This window comes from Muntiacus reevesi, chromosome 2, assembly GCF_963930625.1.
Source record: "Muntiacus reevesi chromosome 2, mMunRee1.1, whole genome shotgun sequence".
NCBI classification, from domain to species: domain Eukaryota; kingdom Metazoa; phylum Chordata; class Mammalia; order Artiodactyla; family Cervidae; genus Muntiacus; species Muntiacus reevesi.
Genome location: NC_089250.1, coordinates 271,030,498 through 271,053,586, shown reverse-complemented (window position 1 = coordinate 271,053,586; position 23,089 = coordinate 271,030,498). Strand labels below are relative to the sequence as shown.

Genomic DNA, 23,089 nt, shown 5'->3' with positions numbered 1-23,089 from the left:
AAATAATTTGTGGTGAACTGTCATGATGGGCACATTAAACACTTATCCAGAGGTATGGAGTTCACATTCCTAAAAGAGGAACACACGGGTAAACTAGAGAGTTGATCTATTTACTGCCCGTGTAGATTCATCAGTGGTAACAAATGCTCACTCTGGTGGGGAAGCTCAGTAGGGAGATTGTCCACACGTCGGAACAAGAGGTATATAGGAAATGTTTATAATTTATTCTCACTTCGGCTGTGAAACTAAATCTTCTACAAAGTTCATGCTGGTGAACGCAAACTGAATATTTTTTAGAATGTATAATATGAGAAAGATGAATATGCTTCTATCTTTAATTTTTCCTTGGTCATTATACTTTAAAGATGTGGAAAAATAGAGCTCTCTAAATGGAGCAGACAATGAACTGTAGCAGTTGATTCATAAAACCAAGAAAAACCCCCACAGGAAGCAGGCAACAACATTCTCATGTGTTAATTCCTGTGTGATGTAACTTATGACAACACCGATCATGATTTCCTTGGTTGGTCATCAGATAGCATTTAGGGCATCATTTTCAGTGGTATGTGGCTCCATCCATACACACTCTTAACCTAGCACATCCTGCTCAGTTCAGTTCAGTTCAGTTGCTCAGTCGCCCTGGACTGCAGCACGCCAGGCCTTTTGCTGCCCCTGGTTTCCTTTCCAAGAAAGCGGGGATGGAAATGCCTCCAGGCTCCTGTTCTCTGAAGTTGGAGGTGCCACGCCTGCAGAGAGGTGGTCACAAAGCAAATCATTTTGTGAAAACCTGTGTCCCCAGGATGCAGAGAGGGGTGAGAAAAACTAAGGACAGGGTAGATCTTTGAGAAGAATTCTGCAATTAAAGCCTGGCAGGAACCCAAGACCCCAAAGTGATTCCCACCAAACACTCACCTCTCCCCTCCCAGCCCCCAAGGGTACAGGCAGGCTATGGACCACCACACCCATCCTAGAAAGAGTCCTTCCCCAGGGGATCAGGTTGACCTTCTTTGTTTCTAGAAGTTCCCTCCCTAAACCCTCCCTTCCTGAGGCCTCTGGTGTGAGGTTTCCCCTCAGGGCTCTGAATGCAGGTCTTCCTCTTGCATTTTTTTCCGCAACCCTCAAAGGGTGGGTCAGGTAACCCAGAAGCAGGGTCCATTGTCTCTCATGAACTGTTCTCTGTAACTCGAAAAGGAAGGAGAAGAACTAGCCCTGACGTTGTGCAAATAGTGTAGAGCACCAGGATGTGATTAGCATTATCAGGTTAGTCTTGATTCCCCAGTACAGATTGCGAACACAGAAAATTGAAAAGGAACTCAGAAAAGGGTGAGGGAAACAGGAAAACTATTTCTTCTCTTTCCCTGCAGCAGTTGCAGGTTGAACAGCTGCATGGATGCCTTTGAAGGTATTTTCTCAAGATGGAGATGTGAGTTTGCGACGTAAAATCCCCAGAGAAAACGCAGAGCAGGAGAAAGAAGAGGAGGAAATGGCAGCTCCTCAGGTACGTGTCCTGTCCTGGATCTGGGGCTGTGTCTACTTTTCTTCCTGAAATGCCTGGACTGAGAACCTGCAAACCTTGAGGTCTCTGCTTCTAACTTTTCTGCCTGGGAGATTGCTATCAACTTCTTTATTTTTTCCTTTTCTTCTTCTCATAGTGAAGCCTGGCTCTTTAGACCACTTCTCCCTTGTGTCCCAGAATCTTGTCTCCCTTGTCTGTATCCTGGCTCTCTACGGAGCATGATGAATTCTCAACATGAAATTGCCACTTTCAACTGGTGAATATATTCCCTTTGTGAGAGAGAAACACAGAGAGGCACTGGTATCCGAGATTCCCATTGGGATGTGGTTCGGTGTTGTCATCTTAGGGAACTAGGGGAATTGCCATGATGAGTTTCCATGGGGATGCAATTTCAGCTCTTTAGGAGTTAGTAAATGCCCTTATATATTGAATAAACTCAGTGATCCAGAATTTTTTAAGAAAATGCTCAGAAATAAAAAGAAAACTAGGCGATACTGTCCTCTGTAATGCTAAGACTTAGTAGTTAAACACATTGTCAGGTAGTTAGAATAGGGGGAAAGAGTCCAAAATGGTGGTGGCTAAAAGACCTGGAAGGGAAAGCCCGGGAAAATAGAACAACGGAAGATCCGAGGACTGGAGTGAGAATCTCAGGTAAAACGAGCAATTTTTGTTTGTTTACATAAGATTTACGTAAGACAGACCCAGGGGCAGAGAAACAGATAAAAAGAGGAGCCAAAGCTCTCTTCCTTCTTCTCTCTCTCCCTCCCGCGTGATGGGGTGATCATTTTTGAAACATACACGTTCTGTGAAGGGAAATGTGGAAAATCTGGAAAGTTATCCAGTCTCTACTGTAAATACTCATTCAAACCACTCTGAACACAGGCTTCAATTACATATACATTCAAGCACGTCTGAAAACCAGAAATTTAAAAATGATGGGGAAGACTCACAGTATAATCAATTTGAGGGATCTGTGAGCAAGGGGTCGTTATTCTTCCACCAACAGACAGTTTCTCTCTGTTCCGAAATGTGTAATGTTGATAATAATGGAAAAGACTTAGTCCTACCATCATTGTTCAATACACATCATGAAATGGTTAATATGGAACAACTTCTCACATGTAATAACACGAGTCAGGCCTCAAGTAAGAGCTCTACCCCCAATAATTACAAGAATATTTACGATGAAGTGAGAAGCTATTCATGCAATGAAACTGGGTCTAAAACTGAACAAGACTCTAACCCTATGAAACATCAGGGACCTCAATCTTCAGACAAGGATTCTAGAAATAGTACATGTAGGAATATCTTTTATCAAACATCAGGTCTTCCACTAAAGAAGAGTACACATACAGGCGAGAAGACTTACAATTGTGAATGTAGTGATATTTCTAATCAGTCTTCAAATCTTACTCAACAGCAGAATATTCAGGATACACAGAAAAGTTACAAGTGTAAGAAATGTGAGAAAGCCTTTACTAACACATCCAGTCTATGTAGACACAGGAAAATTCATTCAGGATGGAAACCTTTCAAAGGTACAGAGTGTGGCACTGCCTCTAATCAGAATTCAAAGTTTAGTCAAGATTGGCAAATCCACACTGGCAAGAAACCTTATGAATGTAAGGAATGTGGAAAAACATTTATGCCTTGCTCAAATCTTAGTCAACATAAGCAAATTCATACTGGGGAGAAGCATTATAAATGTACAAAGTGTGGCAAAGCCTTTAATCAGAACTCAAATCTTACTCAACATCAGGTAATTGATATGCAGCAGAAATCACACAAATGTATGAAGTGTGGCAAAGCCTTTAATCAGAAGTCAAATCTTACTAAACACCAGAGAATTCATACTGGAGAGAAGCCTTATAAATGTAAGGATTGTGGCAAAGAATTTAACCAGTGCTCAGGTCTTACTTACCATCAGAGAATTCATACTGGAGAGAAACCTTATAAATGTACTGAATGTGGGAAATCCTTTAGTCAGAACTCAACTCTTACTCAATACCAGCGAGTTCATACTGGGGAGAGGCCTTATAAATGTAAGGATTGTGGCAAAGACTTTAGCAAGCACTCAGGTCTTCCTTACCATCAGAGAATTCATACTGGAGAGAAACCTTACAAATGTAAAGAATGCGGAAAAGCCTTTGGTCGCCACACAAGTCTTATTCAACACCAGTGAATTCATACTGGAGAGAAACCTTACAAATGAAAAGAATGTGGAAAAGCCTTTATCAAGAACTCACATCTTACTCAACATCAGAGAATTCATACTGGAAGAAAAACCTTATAAATGTAAGGAAAGTAGCAAAGGCTTTAATCAGAGCTCTCACCTTACTAAACATCAGAAAACACATACTGGAGAGAAACTCTCGTAATAAAATAAGTGATGGAAGAGGTTTGTCCTAAACATACACTTCAGGAAATACCAGACGGTTTATTTAGGAAAGATAAGAAATTACATAAAACAATGTAGAAAAGTATTTAAAGAAAGTTAAATCTAAATAAATATCAGATATTGCACACTAGAAAAAGTGAAAGTTGCTCATTTGTGTCCAACTCTGCAACCCCAGGGACTGTGTCCATGGAATTCTCCAGGCCAGAATACTGGAGTGGGAGGTGGATTCTTTACTAACAGCTTTCAGGGAAGCCCGCACACTAGAAAGCATTTCATCAATCCTGTTTTTTGAAATTCTCTTCAGGAGAAGTATTGTAGATAGTAATCCATAGTTAAAACATAGAAAATTGATATGTTAGTATGGATCAGAAGATGAAGAGTTGGTATTTAGAAATGTACAATTATTAGCAATATATCTTTGTTTATATTGACATGATTTGTGTTTATTTGAAAACCAAGATATGTTATTGAACCCTCAAATTACTCCATGCTGCTATGCTTCATTTTTAGTGTGTATGCAAAGTTATGTTTTTGATGATTGCTACACAATGATGAGACAAGGCCTTCTATCCTAGAGAGAAATCATTTATATTTATTCTCCATTAGGAGATTAAGGACACAGTGATGGTAGCAGGTACACTGAACATTTAAATGGAGGTGTTAGTCATTCATGTCAAACATCCCTATGGGTCACCATGAAGTAAGTGTTCAGGGAGTAATTCCACATATTAAAGTAAGATGCACATTTTCAATAGTTATGTCACTTGCATTTGAAGGGAAATACAATGACAGTTCACTGAACTCTTGATGTATCTTTATAATATCAACAGATGTCATGAATATTAGTTGACATGTTTCAAATAAAGATACCTCTGATACCCTAGAAATGTAGGAAAACCCTTCTCGGAAAAGTCATATAATTAGTGTACATCTTGTTTCATTCATAAATGATTAGCCTCCATTTTATAACCTTAGAAATCAGTTCTGAGATCATTGTATCAGAGAAACGAATGTCGTTGCTAATGCTTGCGATCTGTATTTAATCAGTTACAGAATGGATTGGAAAAGGTTTTATTCTTTTTATGTGTGATATTACATGTTAATAAAACTGATGGTTTCTTGTGATAAAGCCGGAATGTAATGAATGAAGTGTCAACCTACCGATTTAAAGTCGCGGGGAAGAATACCTAACAATAAACTCTTTGTTAGCACAGAGGGATGATATCTGTAACAATTAGTTTCCTTACTACCTTTACACCTCAAATAATTGGATATTTCCCATCATTTCTCCATTGTACTTTTCCCTCTCTGTAACTGCTGGGACATTGTGACGGTTCCAATGAAGATCATACAGAGTAATGTTGAGAGCTTACCTGAACTGCTCCATGCTGTTGCTGCCTCAGCATCTGTCTGGGGAGCAGCATCTACAGCTCCTTGAACTCACGCCAGCCAGCCCTGTGAGCACCTGCTCTAGACAACCACCCACCTTGTGATCAGCAGTCTTGCTGAACCCCAGGTTCTACTTTACCGGCTCTCCCCTTCAATGCCACCCTCACAGTGCTCACCAGAATCCTGCTCCCCTTGGTTTGAATGGACCCATCCACACTCAGCCTGAGGAGCCCACAGCACTTCACCCAGGGTCTCTTATAAAGGCCTGAACCCCAAGTACTGGAGCTTTCTCTGCTTGGTCCTAAACTTGACCTAAGAAATTCCTGCCCCAAACCCTCCCCTCCTGAAGGGTCTCAGCTGTGCTGAGTGTGAGGGCTGAAGCTCAGGGCTCCCGAGTGTGGGTTTGGGGGGAGAAGCATCAGAACAAACGGAATTTGCTAAAGACTCATATCATGGCCCCACTTCAGACCTGCAGATTCATAACTTCTTAGAGTGGAGACATGACCTCGAGGCGTTGGTATTAACTGAAATGGTTCAGAAAGAATCTTTTAAGTGGTTTCAACGCGGTTTCCTATCAAGATCACATGACCAGAGTTAAGTGATCACCTCTCCGGTGCCCTCCTCCCAGAGTTCTCTGGGTCCTGTGGGAGAATCAGTGTGGTGTGTAGGTTGTGCTCCAGGGGATTCTAAGGGGAGGCCCGGGTTAAGGACGCGGCTCCTGGTCCATTTGTGAGAGCTGAGGCCCGGCGTCAGTCCAAGGAGAGGCCGCAGGGTTGGTCTAGATGGATTTGGACCGGGAAGTCAGTCAACTCACATTGTCTATGTGAACAAAGTATTAGGAACTCTCTTTGAGGAGAGAACGATCAAGAAATTAGTTCACAGACTGGTCTCCAGGTAGGAAGTGATTGTTCCTGAATCTCTCCTGAGACAGAGGACAGGAGAGGTGGGTCTTTTCAGCTTTTCAAGGTCTTTCTGTCTGTAGTGGTGAAGTAGTTGCAGGTTAAAGAGCTGTGCTGATGCCTTTGAAGGTATGTTGTCAAGATGCAGAGATACGTTCGCTGCGTAACATCCCCAGAGAAGACGCAGAGCAGGAGGAAGAAGAGGAGGGAAAAGCAGCTTCTCAGCTACATGTCCTGTCCTGGGTCTGGGATTGTGTCTGCTTTTCCTCCTGAAATACCTAGACTGAGGGAACCTGCAAACCTTTAGTTCTCAGCTTCTAATTTTTCTGCCTGGGGTGTTTGGTATCAACTTCTTAATTTTTCCTTTTCTTATCACAGTGAGGACCCGCTCTTTACACCACTTCCCCCTTGTGTCCCAGAAACTTGTCTCCCTTGTTTGTATCCTGGCTTTCGATAGAGCATGATGAATTTCCAACCTGAATTAGTGATTTCAACTGGTAAAATATTCCCTTTGTGAGAGATCAACATGGGCAGGCATAGGTTCTGAGATTCCCATTGGCATGTGCTTCAGTCTTGGGATCTTAGAAAAGTAGGGGAGATTAGTGATGAATTTACATGTATATGCAACTTCAGACATTTAGAACAGGATTAAGGAATTGTCCTTTTGAATATAATTACCCCAGTGGTCCAGAGTTCCACAGGAAGTTTGGGGAAAAGAAGGAGGAAAGTATGAGAGACCGTTTTCCATTTTGGCAGGAAGGACTCACTCTTAAGTGTAGTCTTAGGATTCAGAACACAGAAGTTATATAGGAAGTGAATTTTGTATAAAACATATTTTTCAGGATTCAGATCACTGCTTACGTTTATCCCATTACACCTCACGTTTCCTGGTTCAGGTGTTTCTGTGATGTTGCAACTGTAATATTCCTGCTTTTTGTCTTTAAAAATGATTTTCGAAAGATTTAGTGAGGGATGTGTATAAGTTGCCAAAATTAATGTAGCAAACCAAGCCTTCTTAGTTCTGTTTTCTTTGGAAAATGAACACACCTGGGTTTAGTCAGGTTCTTGCATTTGGGGAATGAAGGTTTTCTTCACTGAAGCCCAGGTCTGATCATTTCCATTAGTATTATACTCCACACTCATTTGCCAGTCAGATTTCTTATCACATCTTTGTATTTTCTAAAATATTTACAAGAATGTTATTACTTATACATATTTAACTGTTAAATCTAAAATATAATTCAACACAAATGATAGACATTTTCAAAGGAATAAAAGATTCAGAACCAAGAGCTCTAATTTATTTTATGTCATTATGTGTTTTTGCACTGTAATGCATTTTAAAAATATAGAATATTGCCACAAATAAATTATAAGATTTAAGCACAGAAATCTATTCCTGATTTTATAAACATGAATAATTTTTCTCTCAAATAGTGTATGTTTGTGTGCATGAAAATGTTAACAGTATATGACATTTTTTCTGGTTTTGATATTTTTGCCAGTTACCTCACCTGGTAAAACATCCATTAGAGTGGCCTCTGTGTTCAGTTCAGTTCAGTTGCTCAGTCAGGTCTCTGTGTTGACAAATCATTTTACATAAAATCGAGCTCAGATCCATTGAAGTAAATCCCAAGCTCTACCATTTTCTGAATATTTGATCAAATATTCCAAACAATTTTGAATAGCAATATTTTTGTTCTAAAATTATTTATGTGGCTCATTCAAGGTTAAGGAATAAAAAAACTGTTAGCAAGTTTTATAGTTCAAAAATAGTCAAAAGGATTGTTTTCTCTACTTACTAATCTATTAAACCTGTAAAATCTGCAAAGCCCATAAAGGTCAATAATAACTATGAATTCTTACCTGGCTCTTTTCAGTTCAGTTCAGTTGCACAGTTGTGTCCGACTCTCTGCAACCCCATGGACTGCAGCACATCTGACAATCACCAACTACTGGAGCTTACTCAACCATATGTCTGTAGAGTCTGTGACAGCATCCAACCATCTCAACCTTTGTCGTCCCCTTCTCCTCCCGTCTTCAATCTTTCCCAGTATCAGGGTCTTTTCAAATGAGCCAATTCTTCACATCAGGTGGCTGAGGTATTGGAGTTTCAGCTTCAGCATCAATCCATCCAATGAATATTCAGGACTGATCTCCTTTAGGATGGACTGGTTGGAACTTCTTGCAGTCCAAGGGACTATCAAGGGTCTTCTCCAACACCACAGTTCAAAAGCATCAATTATTTGGCGCTCAGCTTTCTTTATAGTCCAACTCTCACATCCATATATGACTACTAGAAAAAAACATAGCTTTGACTAGACAGACCTTTGTTGACAAAGTAATGTCTCTGCTTTTTTATATGCTGTCTAAGTTGGTCATAGTTTTTCTTCCAAGGAGTAAGCGTCTTTTAATTTCATGGCTGCAGTCACCATCTGCAGTGATTTTGGAGCCCAAAACAATAAAGTATCTCACTGTTTCCATTGTCCCCCCCCCATCTATTCGCCAGTAAGTGATGAGACTGGATGCCATGGCTATCAGCCATGGTTCTTTTACCTCCGTGCTATTCATAATGACCATTTATCAACCAGATATTTAGTTAAAACTAAGCTTGTTCAAGATGAAAAACTGTGGCCCCACCCTAGAATTCTTGAATCACAATGTGTTTTTTAAAAATATTCCTGCTTTGATTGATATTTATTCTGTGGAACACAAGGAAAATCCTCAAAGTAAATATGCCTCTGTTGATCACATTTAATGATTTCTCTCCCAGATGAATGAATGAATCATAGCCGCTCAGTCATGTCCCACTCTTCATGAGCACATAGACTATATAGCCTGCCAGGTTCCTCTCTCCATAAGATTCTCCAGGCAAGAATACTGGAGTGGGTTTCCATTTCCTTCTCCAGGGGATCTTCCCCACCCAGGGATCGAATCCAGGTCATCTGCATTGCAGGCGGATTCCTTACCGTCTGAGCCAGCAGGGAAGCCCAAGTGGCTTTGTGGATCATATGTCATCCTGTTTTCTTCAGGTTAGAAATATGGTAGCGCATATTGCTATGTAAAAAAGTATATTATTGTATAACATCAGACACTCTTCTCATTCAAAAACTAGTTCTCTGAACTTGCTGTTTTCATCCTGGGTCACATAAGGAAGACTTCCCACAGTCACATGGCATATGTACTTTGTGTTTCAGGGATGGCTGACATTCCAGGGTCTGGCCATAAACTTCACTCAAGAGTGAAAGAGTAGGTTCCCAGGCAGGTTGATAAGAAGTCCGGGGGCCCCGGTCCCCAAGGAGAGAGGGGTCTGGAATTCTCAAGGAGGAGGAAAGGACAAACTTTTTTGTCTACATTCCTTAGTCTTCATCAATTACATAACTCAGTTCAAACTGTATTAGGGATTATACAACAACAAGGTATCCTGCTTGATGACAGTTTCTCTTTCCTGAAAAACCTTCTGAAAACCTGTTATCTTAAAATGTAAATTATGGGAGTGGGTCTAGTAAGATCTTTACAACCTCCAGACATCTTTTGATTCATTGTGATGACTAATTAAAAGGAATATAACTCCCTTGCCAACACTAGCGAGTGTGCACTCTTCCTGCCCCCTTCTGATGTCTATTTCAGAAGCTTTCTCTACCTCTTTTATACTTTAATAAAATTCTATTACACAAAAGCTCTGAGTGATCAAACCTCATCTCTGGCCTGGATAGAATTCTTCTTCGGAGGCCAAGAATCATGGCGCCTTCTGTGGTTCAGCAACAACCTTTCAAGAGGAATGGGAATGCCTGGAACTCAGTCAGTGGGAATTGTCCAGGGACGTGATGTTACAGAACTACTGGAACCTGGCCTGCTTGGGTGAGGATAGCTTCCTTCCAGAATCCCTTATCTACCCTCAGGGTTTTGGTTCCTTCACTTGTAGAATGTCTCCTGGAGTCTGCTGCATCCTATGATCTCTGCTTTTGAGGAATAAATGGGAGTTTGTGAGAACAGACAGAAAGCTTCATGATGATTCACATGATTCTAACCTTCTTCTTTCTTGAGATCTCTGCCTCCTTCGCTCTAGGCTAGTGGTCACTCTCTAACTTTACTGGTATAAAGTCATGCTGCCCTCCTCATAAAGACAGAGGTCCACCCTTATTTTTGGCTGAGTGTTATTCTGATAGAGATCTCAGGATCTGGGTTTTAGCTATTGCCTACTACAGTAAAGGTGCTTTCTATAAAGCTTTTTGGGAAGTCACATTCTAGACTCTTTACACATTCTACAATGCCTTCTTCTCTCATGAGACCGCAATGTTGTTCAGTTGCTCAGTCGTGTCCGACTCTTTGTGACCCCATGGACTGCAGCACGTCAGGCCTCCCTGTCCATCACCAACTCCCAGAGCTTGCTCAGACTCATGTCCATTGAGTTGATGATGCCCACTATCTCATCCTGTCGCCCCCTTCTCCTCCTGCCCTCAATCTTTGCAAGCATCAGGGTCTTTTCCAAAGAGTTGGCTCTTAGCATCAGGTGACCCAAGTACAGGAGTTTCAGCTTCAGCATCAGCCCTTCCAATGAATATTCAGCACTGATTTCCTTTAGGATGGACTCGCTGTCCAAGGGACTCTCAAGGGTCTTCTCCAACACCATAGTTCAAAAGCATCAATTCTTCAGCGCTCAGCCTTCTTTATGGTCCAAGTCTCACTCCCATACATGACTACTGGAAAAACCACAGGTTTGACTAGACAGACCTTTGTTGGCAAAGTGATGTCTCTGCTTTTTAACATGCTCTCTAGGTTTGTCACAGCTTTTCTTCCAAGGAGCAAACATCTTTGAATTTCATGGCTACAGTCACCCAGTTCAGTGATTTTGGAGTCCAAGGAAATAAAGTCTCTCATTGTTACCATTGTTTCCCCTTTTATTTGCCATGAAGAGATGGGACTGGATGCCATGATCTTAGTTTTTTGAATTTTGAGTATTAAGCTAGCTTTTTCACTCACCTCTTTCACTTTCATCAAAAGGTTCTTCAGTTCCTCTTTGCTTTCTGCCTTAAGGGTGGTGTCATCTGCATATCTGAGGTTATTGATATTTTTCCTGGGAATCTTGATTCCAGCTTGAGCCTCATCCAACCAGCATTCTGCATAATGTTATCTGCATATAAGTTAAATAAGCAGGTGACAATATACAGCCTTGATGTACTCCTTTCCCAATTTGGAACCAGTTCATTGTTCCATGTTCAGTTCTAACTGTTTCTTCTTGACATGCATGCAGGTTTCTCAGGAAGCAGATCAGGTGGTCTGGTATTCCCAGCTCTTTCAGAATTTTCCACAGTTTGTTGTGATCCACACAAAGCCTTTAGCATAATCAATGAAGCAGAAGTAGATATTTTCTGGAATTCTCTTGCTTTTTCTATGATCCAGCGGATGTTGGCAATTTCATCTCTCACTCATCTGGCTTTTCTACATCCAGCCTGTACATCTGGACATTCTCAGTTCACATACTGTTGAAGCCTCGCTTGAAGGATTTTGAGCATTAGCTTGCTGGCAAGTAAAATGAGTGCAAATGTGCAGAAGTTTGAACATTCTTTGGCGTTGATCTTTGGGATTGCAATGAAAACTGATCTTTTCCAACCTGTAGCCACTGCTGTGTTTTCCAAATTTGCTGGCATACTGCGTGCAGCACTGTCACAGTATCATCTTTTAGGATTTGAAATAGCTCGGCTGGAATTCCGTCATTTCCAATAGCTCTGTTTATAGTGATGCTTCCTAAGATCCACTTGACTTCTCACTCCAGGATTTCTGACTCTAGGTGAGTGATCACACCATCGGGCTTATCTGATGTGACAAGATCTTTTTAGTTTAGTTCATCTGTGTATTTTCACCACCTCTCCTTAATAGACATGTCCAACTCTTTGTGACCCCATGGACTATACAGTCTGTCGAATTCTCGAGGCCAGAATACTGGAGTGGGTAGCCTTTCCTTCTCCAGGGAACCTTTCCAGCCCAGGGTTCAAACCTAGTTCTCCCACATTGCAGGAGTATTTTTTACCCGCTGATCCACAGGGGAAGCCCAGTATAGTTCATCTCTGTATCCTTGCCACGTCTCCTCATTATCTTCTGCTTCTGTTAGGTCCATACTGTTTCTGTCCTTTATTGTGCCCATCTTTGCATGAAGTGTTCCCTTGATATCTCTCTTTCTCTTTTTTTATTTTTTGGTTAATTTTTATTTTCTATTGGAGTAGAGTTGATTTCTGTTGTGTTTGTTTTAGGTTTACAAGAACATGACTCAGTTATACATCTGTGTTCTTTTTTGGAGTCTTTTCCCATATAGGTTCTTCCAGTGTATCCGGTGACTTCCCTGTGTTATGTGGTAGCTTCACTGGCATTATCTATATAATAAAAAGTAGTGTGTTTTTGTTAATCGCAATCTCTAAATGTCTTCCTGCCACTACATTTTTTTTTAAAAGCTGTAAGTTGGGTTTCTAAGTCTGTGAGTCTGTTTCTGTTTATAGTTAAATTGTATAAATGTATAGATGCCCCCTCTAAGTGATAGTTCTTTCATCTCTGACTTCACTGAGTATGATAAATTCTCAGTCCATCCATGCTCCTAAAAATGTCATTCATTCATTCTTTTGGAGTCTATTCCAGTGTTTAGATGGACACGAGACTCTTCATTTCTCTATAGATGGAACTTTGGTTGATGCTCTGTCTTAGATATTGTCTGTAGTGCTGCCCTAAAAATAGAGGTGCAACTATCATTTTAAATCATGATTTTCTCTGGGTGTAAGGCAAGGGGTGGGCTTGCCAGATCATGTGGTATGTCTATATTTAGTGTTTTAAGGAATTTCCACACTCTTTTCCTTGTGGCTGCACCCACTCAATTACACTCCCACCCACAATGTAGGAGGATTCTCCATGACCCTTGCCCTCAGCAGCAATTAACCTTTGAAGACCTTTTGGAAGATGGATGTTCTGCGGGGTGTGAGGTGATACCTCACTGTAGTTTTGATTAGCGTTTCTTTAAAAGTGATCCTGAGCATCTTCTCATGTGTTTTATGGCCACATGGATGCCTTCCTTGGAGAAATATCCATTTAGATATTTGCCGGTTTTTCTACTGGCCTGATAGTTTTTCTTTGCAGCTTTATCATGAGCTGCTTGAGCAGTTTGCATGTTGGAAGATGAATTCATTATTTTAAACATCTGTTGCAAACATTTATTTTCCCATTCTGAGGGTTGTCTTTTTCTTTCCATTAGGGTTGCCCTTGCAGTGCAAAAGCTTTTTAGGTGATAAAGTGCCTTTTTAAAGTTTTATTTTAGTTTTAATTATTCTAAGCATAGATTCCAAAAGAACGTGTTGTGATTCATGTCAAAGTTTGTTTGCCTATATTTCCCTCAAGAGGATTAGAGTAATCTTCCATCCATTTAATCTTCAAGCAATTTGGATTTTTTCTTCTGTAAGCAGTTAGGGAGAGAGTAAATTCCTTCCCTTTCCCCTTGTTTAAGGAAGCTCCTCCCTGTCCTCCACCCTGACTGCTAACAGCTCACTGCCAGCATCAGTGCAGGAGCATCCCCGTGTCCCCACGTCCTCTCTGCCATTTTGTTAGTAAACGTTAAGACATAGGCCATTCTGAGCTATGTGAGGTGATATGTTCTTGTAGTTTTGATTTTAATTTCTTTAATAACTAGTGATGTGAGCATCTTTTCATGTGCTTTACAGCCACCTGGATGTCTTCTGGAGAGAAATATCATTTAGATCTTTGCCCTCTTCCGTTTTTTCTAGAGAACAGCATGGGTTGTTTGCATGTTCTGGGAATGAATTCTTTATTTTCACCTTGGTTGTAACATTTTTTTATCCTGAGGATTATTTTGTTTTTCCTTTAGGGCTCCCCTCCTTTTGATCTCTGGTTCCTCTGCGTTTTCCAAATACAACTTGAACATCTGGAAGTTCTCGATTCATATACTGTTAAAGCCTCACTTGGAGAATTTTGAGCATTACTTTACTGGTGTGTGAAAGAAAGTGAAAGTGAAGTCGCTCAGTTGTGTCCAACTCTTTGCGACCCCGTGGACTGTAGCCTACCAGGCTCCTCCATCCATGGGATTGTCCAGCAAGAATACTGGAGTGGGTTGCCATTTCCTCCTCCAGGGGATCTTCCCTACCCAGGGGTCGAACCTGGGTCTCCTGTGTTGCAGGCAGACACTTTAACCTCTGAGCCACCAGGGAAGCCCAGTGTAAGATGAGTGCAGTTGTGCTGTAGTCTGAGCATTCTTTGGCATTGCCTTTCTTTCAGATTGGAATGAAAACTGACCTCTTCCAGTCCTGTGGCCACTGCTGAGTTTTCCAAATTTCCCTGCATATTGACTGCAGGACTTTAACAGCATCATCTTTTAGGATTTGAAATAGCTCAGCTGGAATTCCATCACCTCCACTAGTTTGTTCATAGTGATGCTTCTTAAGGCCCACTTGACTTCGCGTTCCAGGCCGTCTGGCTCTAGGTGAGTGATCACACCATCGTGGTTATCTTGGTCATTAAGATCTTTCTTGTATAGTTCTTCTGTGTATTCTTGCCACCTCCTCTTAATAGCTTCTGCATCTGTTAGATTCATACCATTTCTGTCCTTTATTGTGCCCATTTCTGCATGAAATATTCTTTATTTTTTTGGGAAATATTCTTTTGGTATCTAATTTTCTTGAAGCGATTTCTAGTCTTTCCCATTATATTATTTTCCTCTATTTCTTTGCACTGATCACGGAGGAAGGCTTTCTTATCTCTCCTTGCTATTCTTTCGAATTCTGCATCCAAATGGGTATATCTTTCCGTTTCTCCTTTTACATTTTTGATTTGCAGTTTTCATTTATATTTCTATAACATTTCACAAAGTTGAAAACTTTTCATGTGACATTTTTAATAACAGTGTGAGTAAAACTGAGCTTTGGAGATCGGCCTCGTGATCTTTTGCCCTGGTTTGGCTCTTTTTCCCCGACGCACCTAGGGCTTTTCTTCAGGCAGGAGTTTCTTCCTTACAGCCCCTGGGTCCTGGTCAATGTGAAGTGCCCTCAGCCCAGGATTTTCCGTTGCTGTACCAAAAGCGGCCACGAGGCGGCAGCATTTCCTCATGCGTCACATTTATTTATTTATTTATTATGGTTAGCTTTTATTTTCTATTGAAATAGAGTTGATTTCTGTTGTGTTTATTTTAGGGTGACAGGAACTTGATTCAGTTATACACAGAGGTACATCTATTCTATTATATTTCGGGGTCTTTTCCCATTTGGGTTCTTTGAGTGTGTTCAGTAGACTTCCTGTGCTATTCAGTAGGTCCATTTCGATTATCTATCTGAAAATAAGTAGTGTGTATCTGTAAACCCCAATCTCTTAATGTTTCCCTTCCCTAAACTTTAAAAAAAAATCGTAAACTCGTGTTTCTACGTCTGTGATTCTGTCTCAGTTTATGAATCAGTTCACCTGAGGAATTTATAGATTCTCCGTGTATGTGATCCTTCGCTTTCCCTCTCTGACTGGCTTCACTCAGTTTGGTAAATCTCTCGGTCAATCCATGTTCCTAAAATGACTTGTTTTCATTTGTTTCAATGACTGAGTTTTGATGGACAAGTTCCTCGTTATTTCTCTATTGAAGGACAATTTCATTTATGTTCTGTCTTGGAGATTGTCAGTAATGCTGCCCTGAAAATACGGGTGCAACCATGATTTTCAGTTTTGATTTTCTCCCAATCTAAGACCGGGAGTGGGCTTGCCGGATCATGTGTTAAGTCTTCGTGTAGTGTTCTAGGGAATCGCCATAGTGTTTTCGTTTGTGGCCGCACCCACTCATTTCCACCCCTGCCCACAGTGTAGGAGGAGTCCCTGTTTTCCCAGCCCTCCGCAGCATTTCATCCTTGGAGATCTTTTGGAGGATGGCTCCTCTGAGGGGTGTGAGTGACACCTGGTTGCAGTTTGATTGGCATTTCTGTAAGAGTGGTCCTGAGCATCTTTTCATGTGCTTTATGCCTTCTTTGGAGAAATGTCCGTTTAGATTTTTGCCAGTTTTTCCACTGGGTTGATTTTTTTTTGATCATAAGTTGTGGGGTCTCCGTTATGGTTCAGCTGGTAAAGAATCCGCCTGCAACGCAGGAGACCTGGGTTTGATCCCTGGGTTGGGAAAATCCCCTGGAGAAGGGAAAGGCTACCCACTCGAATATTGCAGCCTGGAGAATTCCATGGGTTGTATCGTCCATGGGGTCGCAGAGTCGGACTTGACTGAGCGACTTTCACTTTTCCCTTTCACTGTGTGAGCACTTTGCATCTTTGGCGATGAATTAATTCCTTGTTTTTCACTTCGGTTGCAAACACTTATTTCCCCTTCTGAGGGCTTTCTCTTTCCTTACGGTTGCCTTTCGTGTGCAAAACCTCTTCAGGTTAATGAGGTGCCTTTTTTAAAGTTTAGTTTTATTTTGAATTATTTTGAGCATATACAAAAAACAAACAAAAGCAAAAAACTTGCTGTGGTTTATGTAAAGTGTGCGCTGCCTGTATTTTCCTCTAGAGCTTTAGCGTAATTGTCCCTCCAGGTAACTCTTTAATCGGTTTGGAGTTTGTCTGTAAGCGGTTAGCGAGAGATGTAAATTCTTTCACTATCCCCTTGTGTAAGGAACCTCCACCCCGTCCTCTATCGTGGCTGTTAACAACTTACAGTCCCAGCATCAGTGTAGCAGGGCTCCCTTTTCTCCACAACTTCTCCAGCCTTTGTTTTTTCTAAGGCTTTAATAACCGTGTGAGTAAAACGAGCTTCGGAGGTCGGCCTCGTGATCTTTTGCCCTGGTTTGAAACTTTCCCCAGACGCACCTAGGACATTTCTGCCTTAGAGCCTCAGTCCTGGTGAATAGGAAGTGCCCGCAGCCCAGGAGTCTCCGCTGTTGTACCAAAAGCGGCCACAAGGCGGCAGCATTTACTTACGCGTCACATTTATTTATTTCAGTTTGTTTATTTACTGCTGTTAACTTTTATTTTCTATTAAAGTAGAGTTGATTTCTGTTGTGTTTGTTTTAGGCTGACAGGAACTTGATTCAGTTACGCATAGAGGTACATCTATCCTGTTCTTTCTCGGAGTATTTTCCCATATAGTTTCCTTCACTGTTTTGTGCTTTCTCGTGCTATTCAGCAGGTTCATTTGGATGATCTGACAGTAAGTAGTATCTGTTAATTCCAGTCTCTTCTCATCTCCCTTTCCCAACCTTTTTTTAAAAAAAAATTATAAACTTATGTTTCTACCACTGTGAGTCTGTTTCAGTTTATGAATTAGTTCATTTGAGGAATTTATCGATTCCCCATGTGTGTGATAGTTTGCTTTCCCTCTCAGACTGGCTTCATTCAGGATTATAAACTCTCAGTCCATCCATGCTCCTGAAAATGGCGTTTTCTCATTTGTTCCGATGGCTGAGTGTATTCCAGTGTTTAGATAGAGTTCCTCTTTATATCTCTGTTGATGGATCCTTTGGTTGATGCTCTGTCTTGGAGATTGTCAATGGTGCTGCCCTGAAAATAGGGGTGCAACTATCATTTTCAGTTATGATTTTCTCTGGATATAAAGCAAGGGGTGGCCTTGCCAGATCAGGTACTAAGTTTATGTTTAGTGTTTTAAGGAATGTCCATACTGTTTTTCTTGGTGCCGCCGCCACCCCTTTCCCTCCCCGCCCACAGTGCAGGAGGAGTCCCTGTTCCCCTCGCCCTCCGCAGCATTTAACCTGTAGGTCTTTGGGGGGATGGCTGTCTGAGGGGGTGAGCTGATACCTCGTTGAGTTTCAGTTGCCATTCCTATAAGAGTGGTCCTGAGCATCTTTCCATGCGCTCTATTGCCATCTGGATGCCTTCTTTGGAAAAACGTCCGTTTAGATCTCTGCCTGTTTTCCTGCTGGGTTGATTGTTTGTTTGTTTGTTTGTTTTTATCTTGAGCTGTGTCAGCAGTTTGCATCTTTGGAGATGAATTCCTTGTTTTTCACTTCGGTTGCAAACATTTACTTTCCCATTCTGAGGGTTGTCTTTTTCTTTCCTCTAGGATTGCCCTTCCTGTGCAAAACCTTTTTAGGTTAATGAGGTGCCTTTTTTTAGTTTAGTTTTATTTTGAATAATTCTGAGTGTAGATCCAAAAAGAACTTGCTGTGATTTATGTCAAAGTGTGTTCTGCATATATTTTCCTCAAGAGATTTAGAGGAATCGTCCCTACATAAAACTCTTTAATCGATTTGAAGTTCCTTCATTGTAAGCGGTTAGGGAGAGGTGTAAATTCCTTCAGTTTTCACAATTTGAAGGAACCTCCACCCCGTCCTCGATCGTGGCTGTTAACAACTTCCAGTCCCAGCCTCAGCGTAGGAGGCCCCCCTTTCTCCACAACCTCTCCAGCCGTTATCGTTTTGAACGCTTTTTGACAAAGGCCGTTCTGACCGTTATGAGCTGATATCTCCTTGTATTTTTTTAAATTTACATTTCTGTAATATTTCACGAAGCTGAAAGCTTTTCATGCGATATTTTAAAAAAACAATGTGAGTAAAGCTGATCTTTTGAGGTCGGCCCTGTGATGACTGGCCCTGTTCTGAATTTTTCCCCCCAGCCCAGCGAGGACATCAGTTGGGGAGAGGCGTCTCCTCCTGCAGCCCTCGGTCCTGTGAGTGTTAAGCGCCGCCTGCAGTTTCCCCGCTGTTGTTACCAAAGGCGGCCACGAGGCGGCAGCACACCTTCATGTCCCGCGGCTTTGTTTTGTTGGCTAAATTAGTATTTATTTTCTCTTGGAGTAGAGTTGATTTCCGTTGTTGTGTTTGTTTCGGGTTTGCAGGAACTTGATTCAGTTACACAGAGAACTGTACCTGCTCTTTTTCTGGTTTGTCCCAGGTCGTTTCTTTCAGGGTGTTTGGTAGACATCTCTGTGTTATTCAGGAGGTCCTTTTGAATTATCTATCTGAAAATAAGTTGTAAGTATGTGTTAATCCCAACCTCTTAATGTCTCCCTCCTGTACCTGCTTTTTTAAATAATCATAAGTTGGTTTTCTAAGTCTGCGAGTCTGTTTCTCTTTATAAATTCTTTCATTCGTATGAATTTATAGATTCCACCTCTAAGTGATATATTTCTTTCGCTTCCTGACTGGCTTCACTCAGTATGACAAATCTCGGTCCATCCATGCTGCCGACAGTGATATTTTTCGCTGTTTCTGACGGCTGAGTGACGCCCGCGTGCAGACGGGTCCGTGGCTTCACTTCTCTATTGATGGACATTTCGGCGACGCTCTTCACTGTGCTGGGCTCAGTCGCTCAGTCGTGTCTGACTCTCTGCGACCCCATGGCCTGTAGCCCGCCAGGCTCTGCTGTTTTGGGGGGATTCTCCAGGCAAGAATACCGGAGGGGGTTGCCACGCCCTCTTCCAGGGGATCTCCCCAACCCAGGGCTCGAATCCAGGTCTCCCGCATTGCAGGCAGATTCTTTACCAGCTGAGCCACTGGGGATGCTCTCTATTAAATATTGTCAATATTGCCGCCTTGAAAATAGGGTTGCAAATATCATTTTAAAGTATGGTTTTCTCCGGACCTAAGGCAATGGATGGGCTTGCCCGATCATGCAGTAACTATTTTTAGTGTGTTTCAGCCATCTTCATACTGCTTTCTTTCATTGCCGCCCCCACCCATTTACATCCCCGCCCACAGTGTAGGAAGAGTTCCTGTTTGCCTCAACTTCCGCATCATTTAATCTTTGTAGATCTTTTGGAAGATAGCCATGCTGAGGGTTGTGCGATGATGCCACGTTGCAGTTTTGATGAGCGTTTCTCTAACTGATGCTGAGCATCTTTCATATACTCTATGGCCATCTGGATGCCATCTGAAAACAAAGGTCTGTTTAGATCTTTGGCCTGTTTTTCTATTGATTGTTTTTTGATATTGACCTGAATGAACTGTTTGCATGTTTTTGGAGATGAAGACCTTGTTTTTACGGAGAAGGAAATGGCAACCCACTCCAGTATTCTACCCCCAGGGTAGAAGGATTCCTTTTCCCCGGGCCATGGGTAGAGTTTAATCTTTGTAGATCTTTTGGAGGATAGCCACTCTCAGTGATTTTAGCTGATACCTCATCATCGTTTTGATTTGCATTTCTCCAATCATTAGTGATATTGAGCATCTTTTCATGTGCCTTTTGGCCACCTGGATACATTCTTTGAAAAAAAACATCCATTTAGATCTTTGGCCCATTTCTGGTTTTTTTGTGTTTTTTTTTTTTTTTCTTTTTTCTTTTTTATTGAGCTGCATGTGGTGTTTGCTTGGTTTTGCAGATGAATTACTTGTTGATATATTTGCTTGCAAACTTTTTTTCCATTCTGAGGGTTGTCATTTTCCTTCATTATGGTTTCGCTTGCTGTGCAAGTGGTTTTAAGGTTAATGAGGTTCCTTGCTGAGTTTTTCTTATTTCTATTTTTCATTATCCTAAGAGGTGGATCCAAAGGGAATTTGCTGTGATTTATATCAAAGCCTGTTTTTCCTATGCTTTCCTCGAATGGCAGGAATTAATTGTCCCTTCAATTTGTTCTTTCATTAATTTGGAGTTTTTCTTTAAATGGTTAGGGAGTCTTGTAATTTCATTCTCTTTTTTTCTTGTTTAAGGACCCTCCTCCCTGTCGTCTGGTCTGGCTATTAACAAGTTACTTTGGCCTCTTGACCATCTGCCCTGTTTTGAATTCTTTTTCCAGGACCTACCCCAGGACATTTGTTGAGAATAGGTGTTTTTTACTTAACATCCCTGAAGGACTGGTGAATATGAAGAGCCCATCAGCGCAGGTTTTTCCGTTGTTGTTACCAAAGCAGCCACAAGGCGGCAGCATTTTTCATCCTCCCCCTTTTTTGGTAATTTCTTTTTTTTTCCCTAATAGAGTTGATTACTGACGTGTTTGCTGTGGGTGTACAGAAACTTGATTCAGTTATAAATAGATGTACAGCTGCTCTTTTCTGGGATCTTTTCCCATGAAGGTTATCACAGCGTTCCTTCAACTTCCTGTGCTATTCAGGTGGTTCTTTTAGATTACCTGTTTGCTGTGTAGTAAAGTGTGCATGTGAGAGTTGGACTATAAAGAAAGCTGAGCGCTGAAGAATTGGTGCTTTTGAATTGTGGTGTTGGAGAAGACGCTTGAGGGTCCCTTGGACTGCAAGGAAATCCAACCAGTCCATGCTAAAGGAGATCAGTCCTGGGTGTTCATTAGAAGGACTGATGCTGAAGCTGAAACTCCAATACTTTGGCCACCTGATGTGAAGAGCTGACTCATTTGAAAAGACCCTGATGCTGGGAAAGATTGAAGGTGAAAGGTCATGCTGATCGCAGGCGGGAAGGCGCCAGCCAGAAAATGCTAACAGGGAAGCCCCTCGCTGAAAAGTCTCAGATAAGCCCCAGGGACAGACATCCACCAATCAACAGCCCGTTGCCAGGCAGACTGATGAACGCAAAGGCGCCAAGACTCCGGCCAATCAAAAAACTGACACGACCTAAAAGTCCAGTCAGCATCCTGGTCCCACCACTTCCCTATCCAGCGGGGTATATAGGTGTCGCCACCTTTCCCCGCAGATTGCAGACCCCCGCTTTCCCTCTGCTCGCGCCTGGGAGCGATTGCCCAATAAAGCCTCTTAATACTCGGGCGCTCTCTTTGTCTTGCCGCGGCGTTCTTACAGAAGGCAGGAGGAGAAGGGGACCACAGAGGATAAGATGGTTGGATGGCATCACTGACTCAATGGACATGGGTTTGAGTGGACTCCGGGAGTTGGTGATGGATAGGGAGGCCTGGCGTGCTGCAGTCCATGGGTTCACAAAGAGTCGGACATGACTGAGCGACTGAACCGAACCGAACTATACATTTTAATCCCTCTTAGTGTATTCCTTCTGCAACTTTTTTTAAAAAAATAAACCAACAATGAGCTGGTTTCTTAACTCTGGGTCTGTTTCTACTTACAAATTATTTCATTTGCATGAATTTCTGGCTTCCACCTGTAAGTAATATTTTGGGATGTTTGTCTTTGGTCTCATGCCTCAGTGTGATAATCTCTCGGTACATCCATGCTGCTGCCCCTGGTATTTTTATTTTCTGAGTGTATTCTACTGTATAGATGGGCCAGTTAGTCTTCATTTTTCTGTCATTGGATACTTTGGCTAATGCTCTGACTTGGTTATTATGAACAGTGCTGCCCTGAAAATTGAAATGTACATATTCTTTTGAATTAGGATTATTTTCCAAATGAAAGCAAGGAGTGCTATTGCTGAAAACTGTGCTAACTCTCTATTTCATGTTTTAAGGAACCTCCAAACATTTTCCTTTGTGGCTGCAGCCACCCATTTACAGCCCTGCCCACGGTGTAGGAGGGTTCCCTGTTCCCCTCGCCCTCCGCAGCACTTAAGCTTTGAAGATCTTTTGAGGCCGTTCTGAGCCGTGTGCGGTGATGGCTCATGGTAGTTTCTATTTGCATTTCTTTAATAATTACTGATGTTGAGTATCTTTCCATGGGCTTTTTACTTTCTACGGGGGAGTACAGTTAACCTCTGGGAAGTGGCTACTTGAAAGTCAGTCCTGTTTTGAGTTCTGTTCGTGTGATTTACCCCGGAAGATTTCTTTAGGGCGGGTGTCATTTAAAGCCCCACAGGGCTTAGTAAGAGCGTCAGCACGGGTTTTCAAGAGGCTGTTAGAGGGAATGACCACAAGGTGGCAGCATTTCCCCGGGCCCGCTCTGGTTACCTGGGCAACCAGAGCCTTAGGGCAAGTCCCCTTTCTGGGTTGTCAGTGAGAAAGCATCCCGGGGATCTTCCCGACCCAGGGGTTGAACCCGCTTCTCTTAGGTCTCCTGCATTGGCTGGTGGATTCTTTACCGCTAGCGCCAACCGGAAAGCCCTAAG

At 41.9% G+C, this 23,089-nt stretch overlaps 1 protein-coding gene across 1 annotated transcript; it reads left to right on the top strand.

Annotated features, from left to right (window-relative positions):
• Window positions 1-1,390: 1,390 nt before the first annotated feature.
• Window positions 1,391-3,698, top strand: LOC136157589 (zinc finger protein 519-like). Its single transcript, XM_065919425.1, has 2 exons — window positions 1,391-1,498; window positions 2,937-3,698. Exons 1-2 carry the CDS (start codon window positions 1,391-1,393, stop codon window positions 3,696-3,698), a joined length of 870 nt encoding a protein of 289 aa, XP_065775497.1.
• Window positions 3,699-23,089: the final 19,391 nt, after the last annotated feature.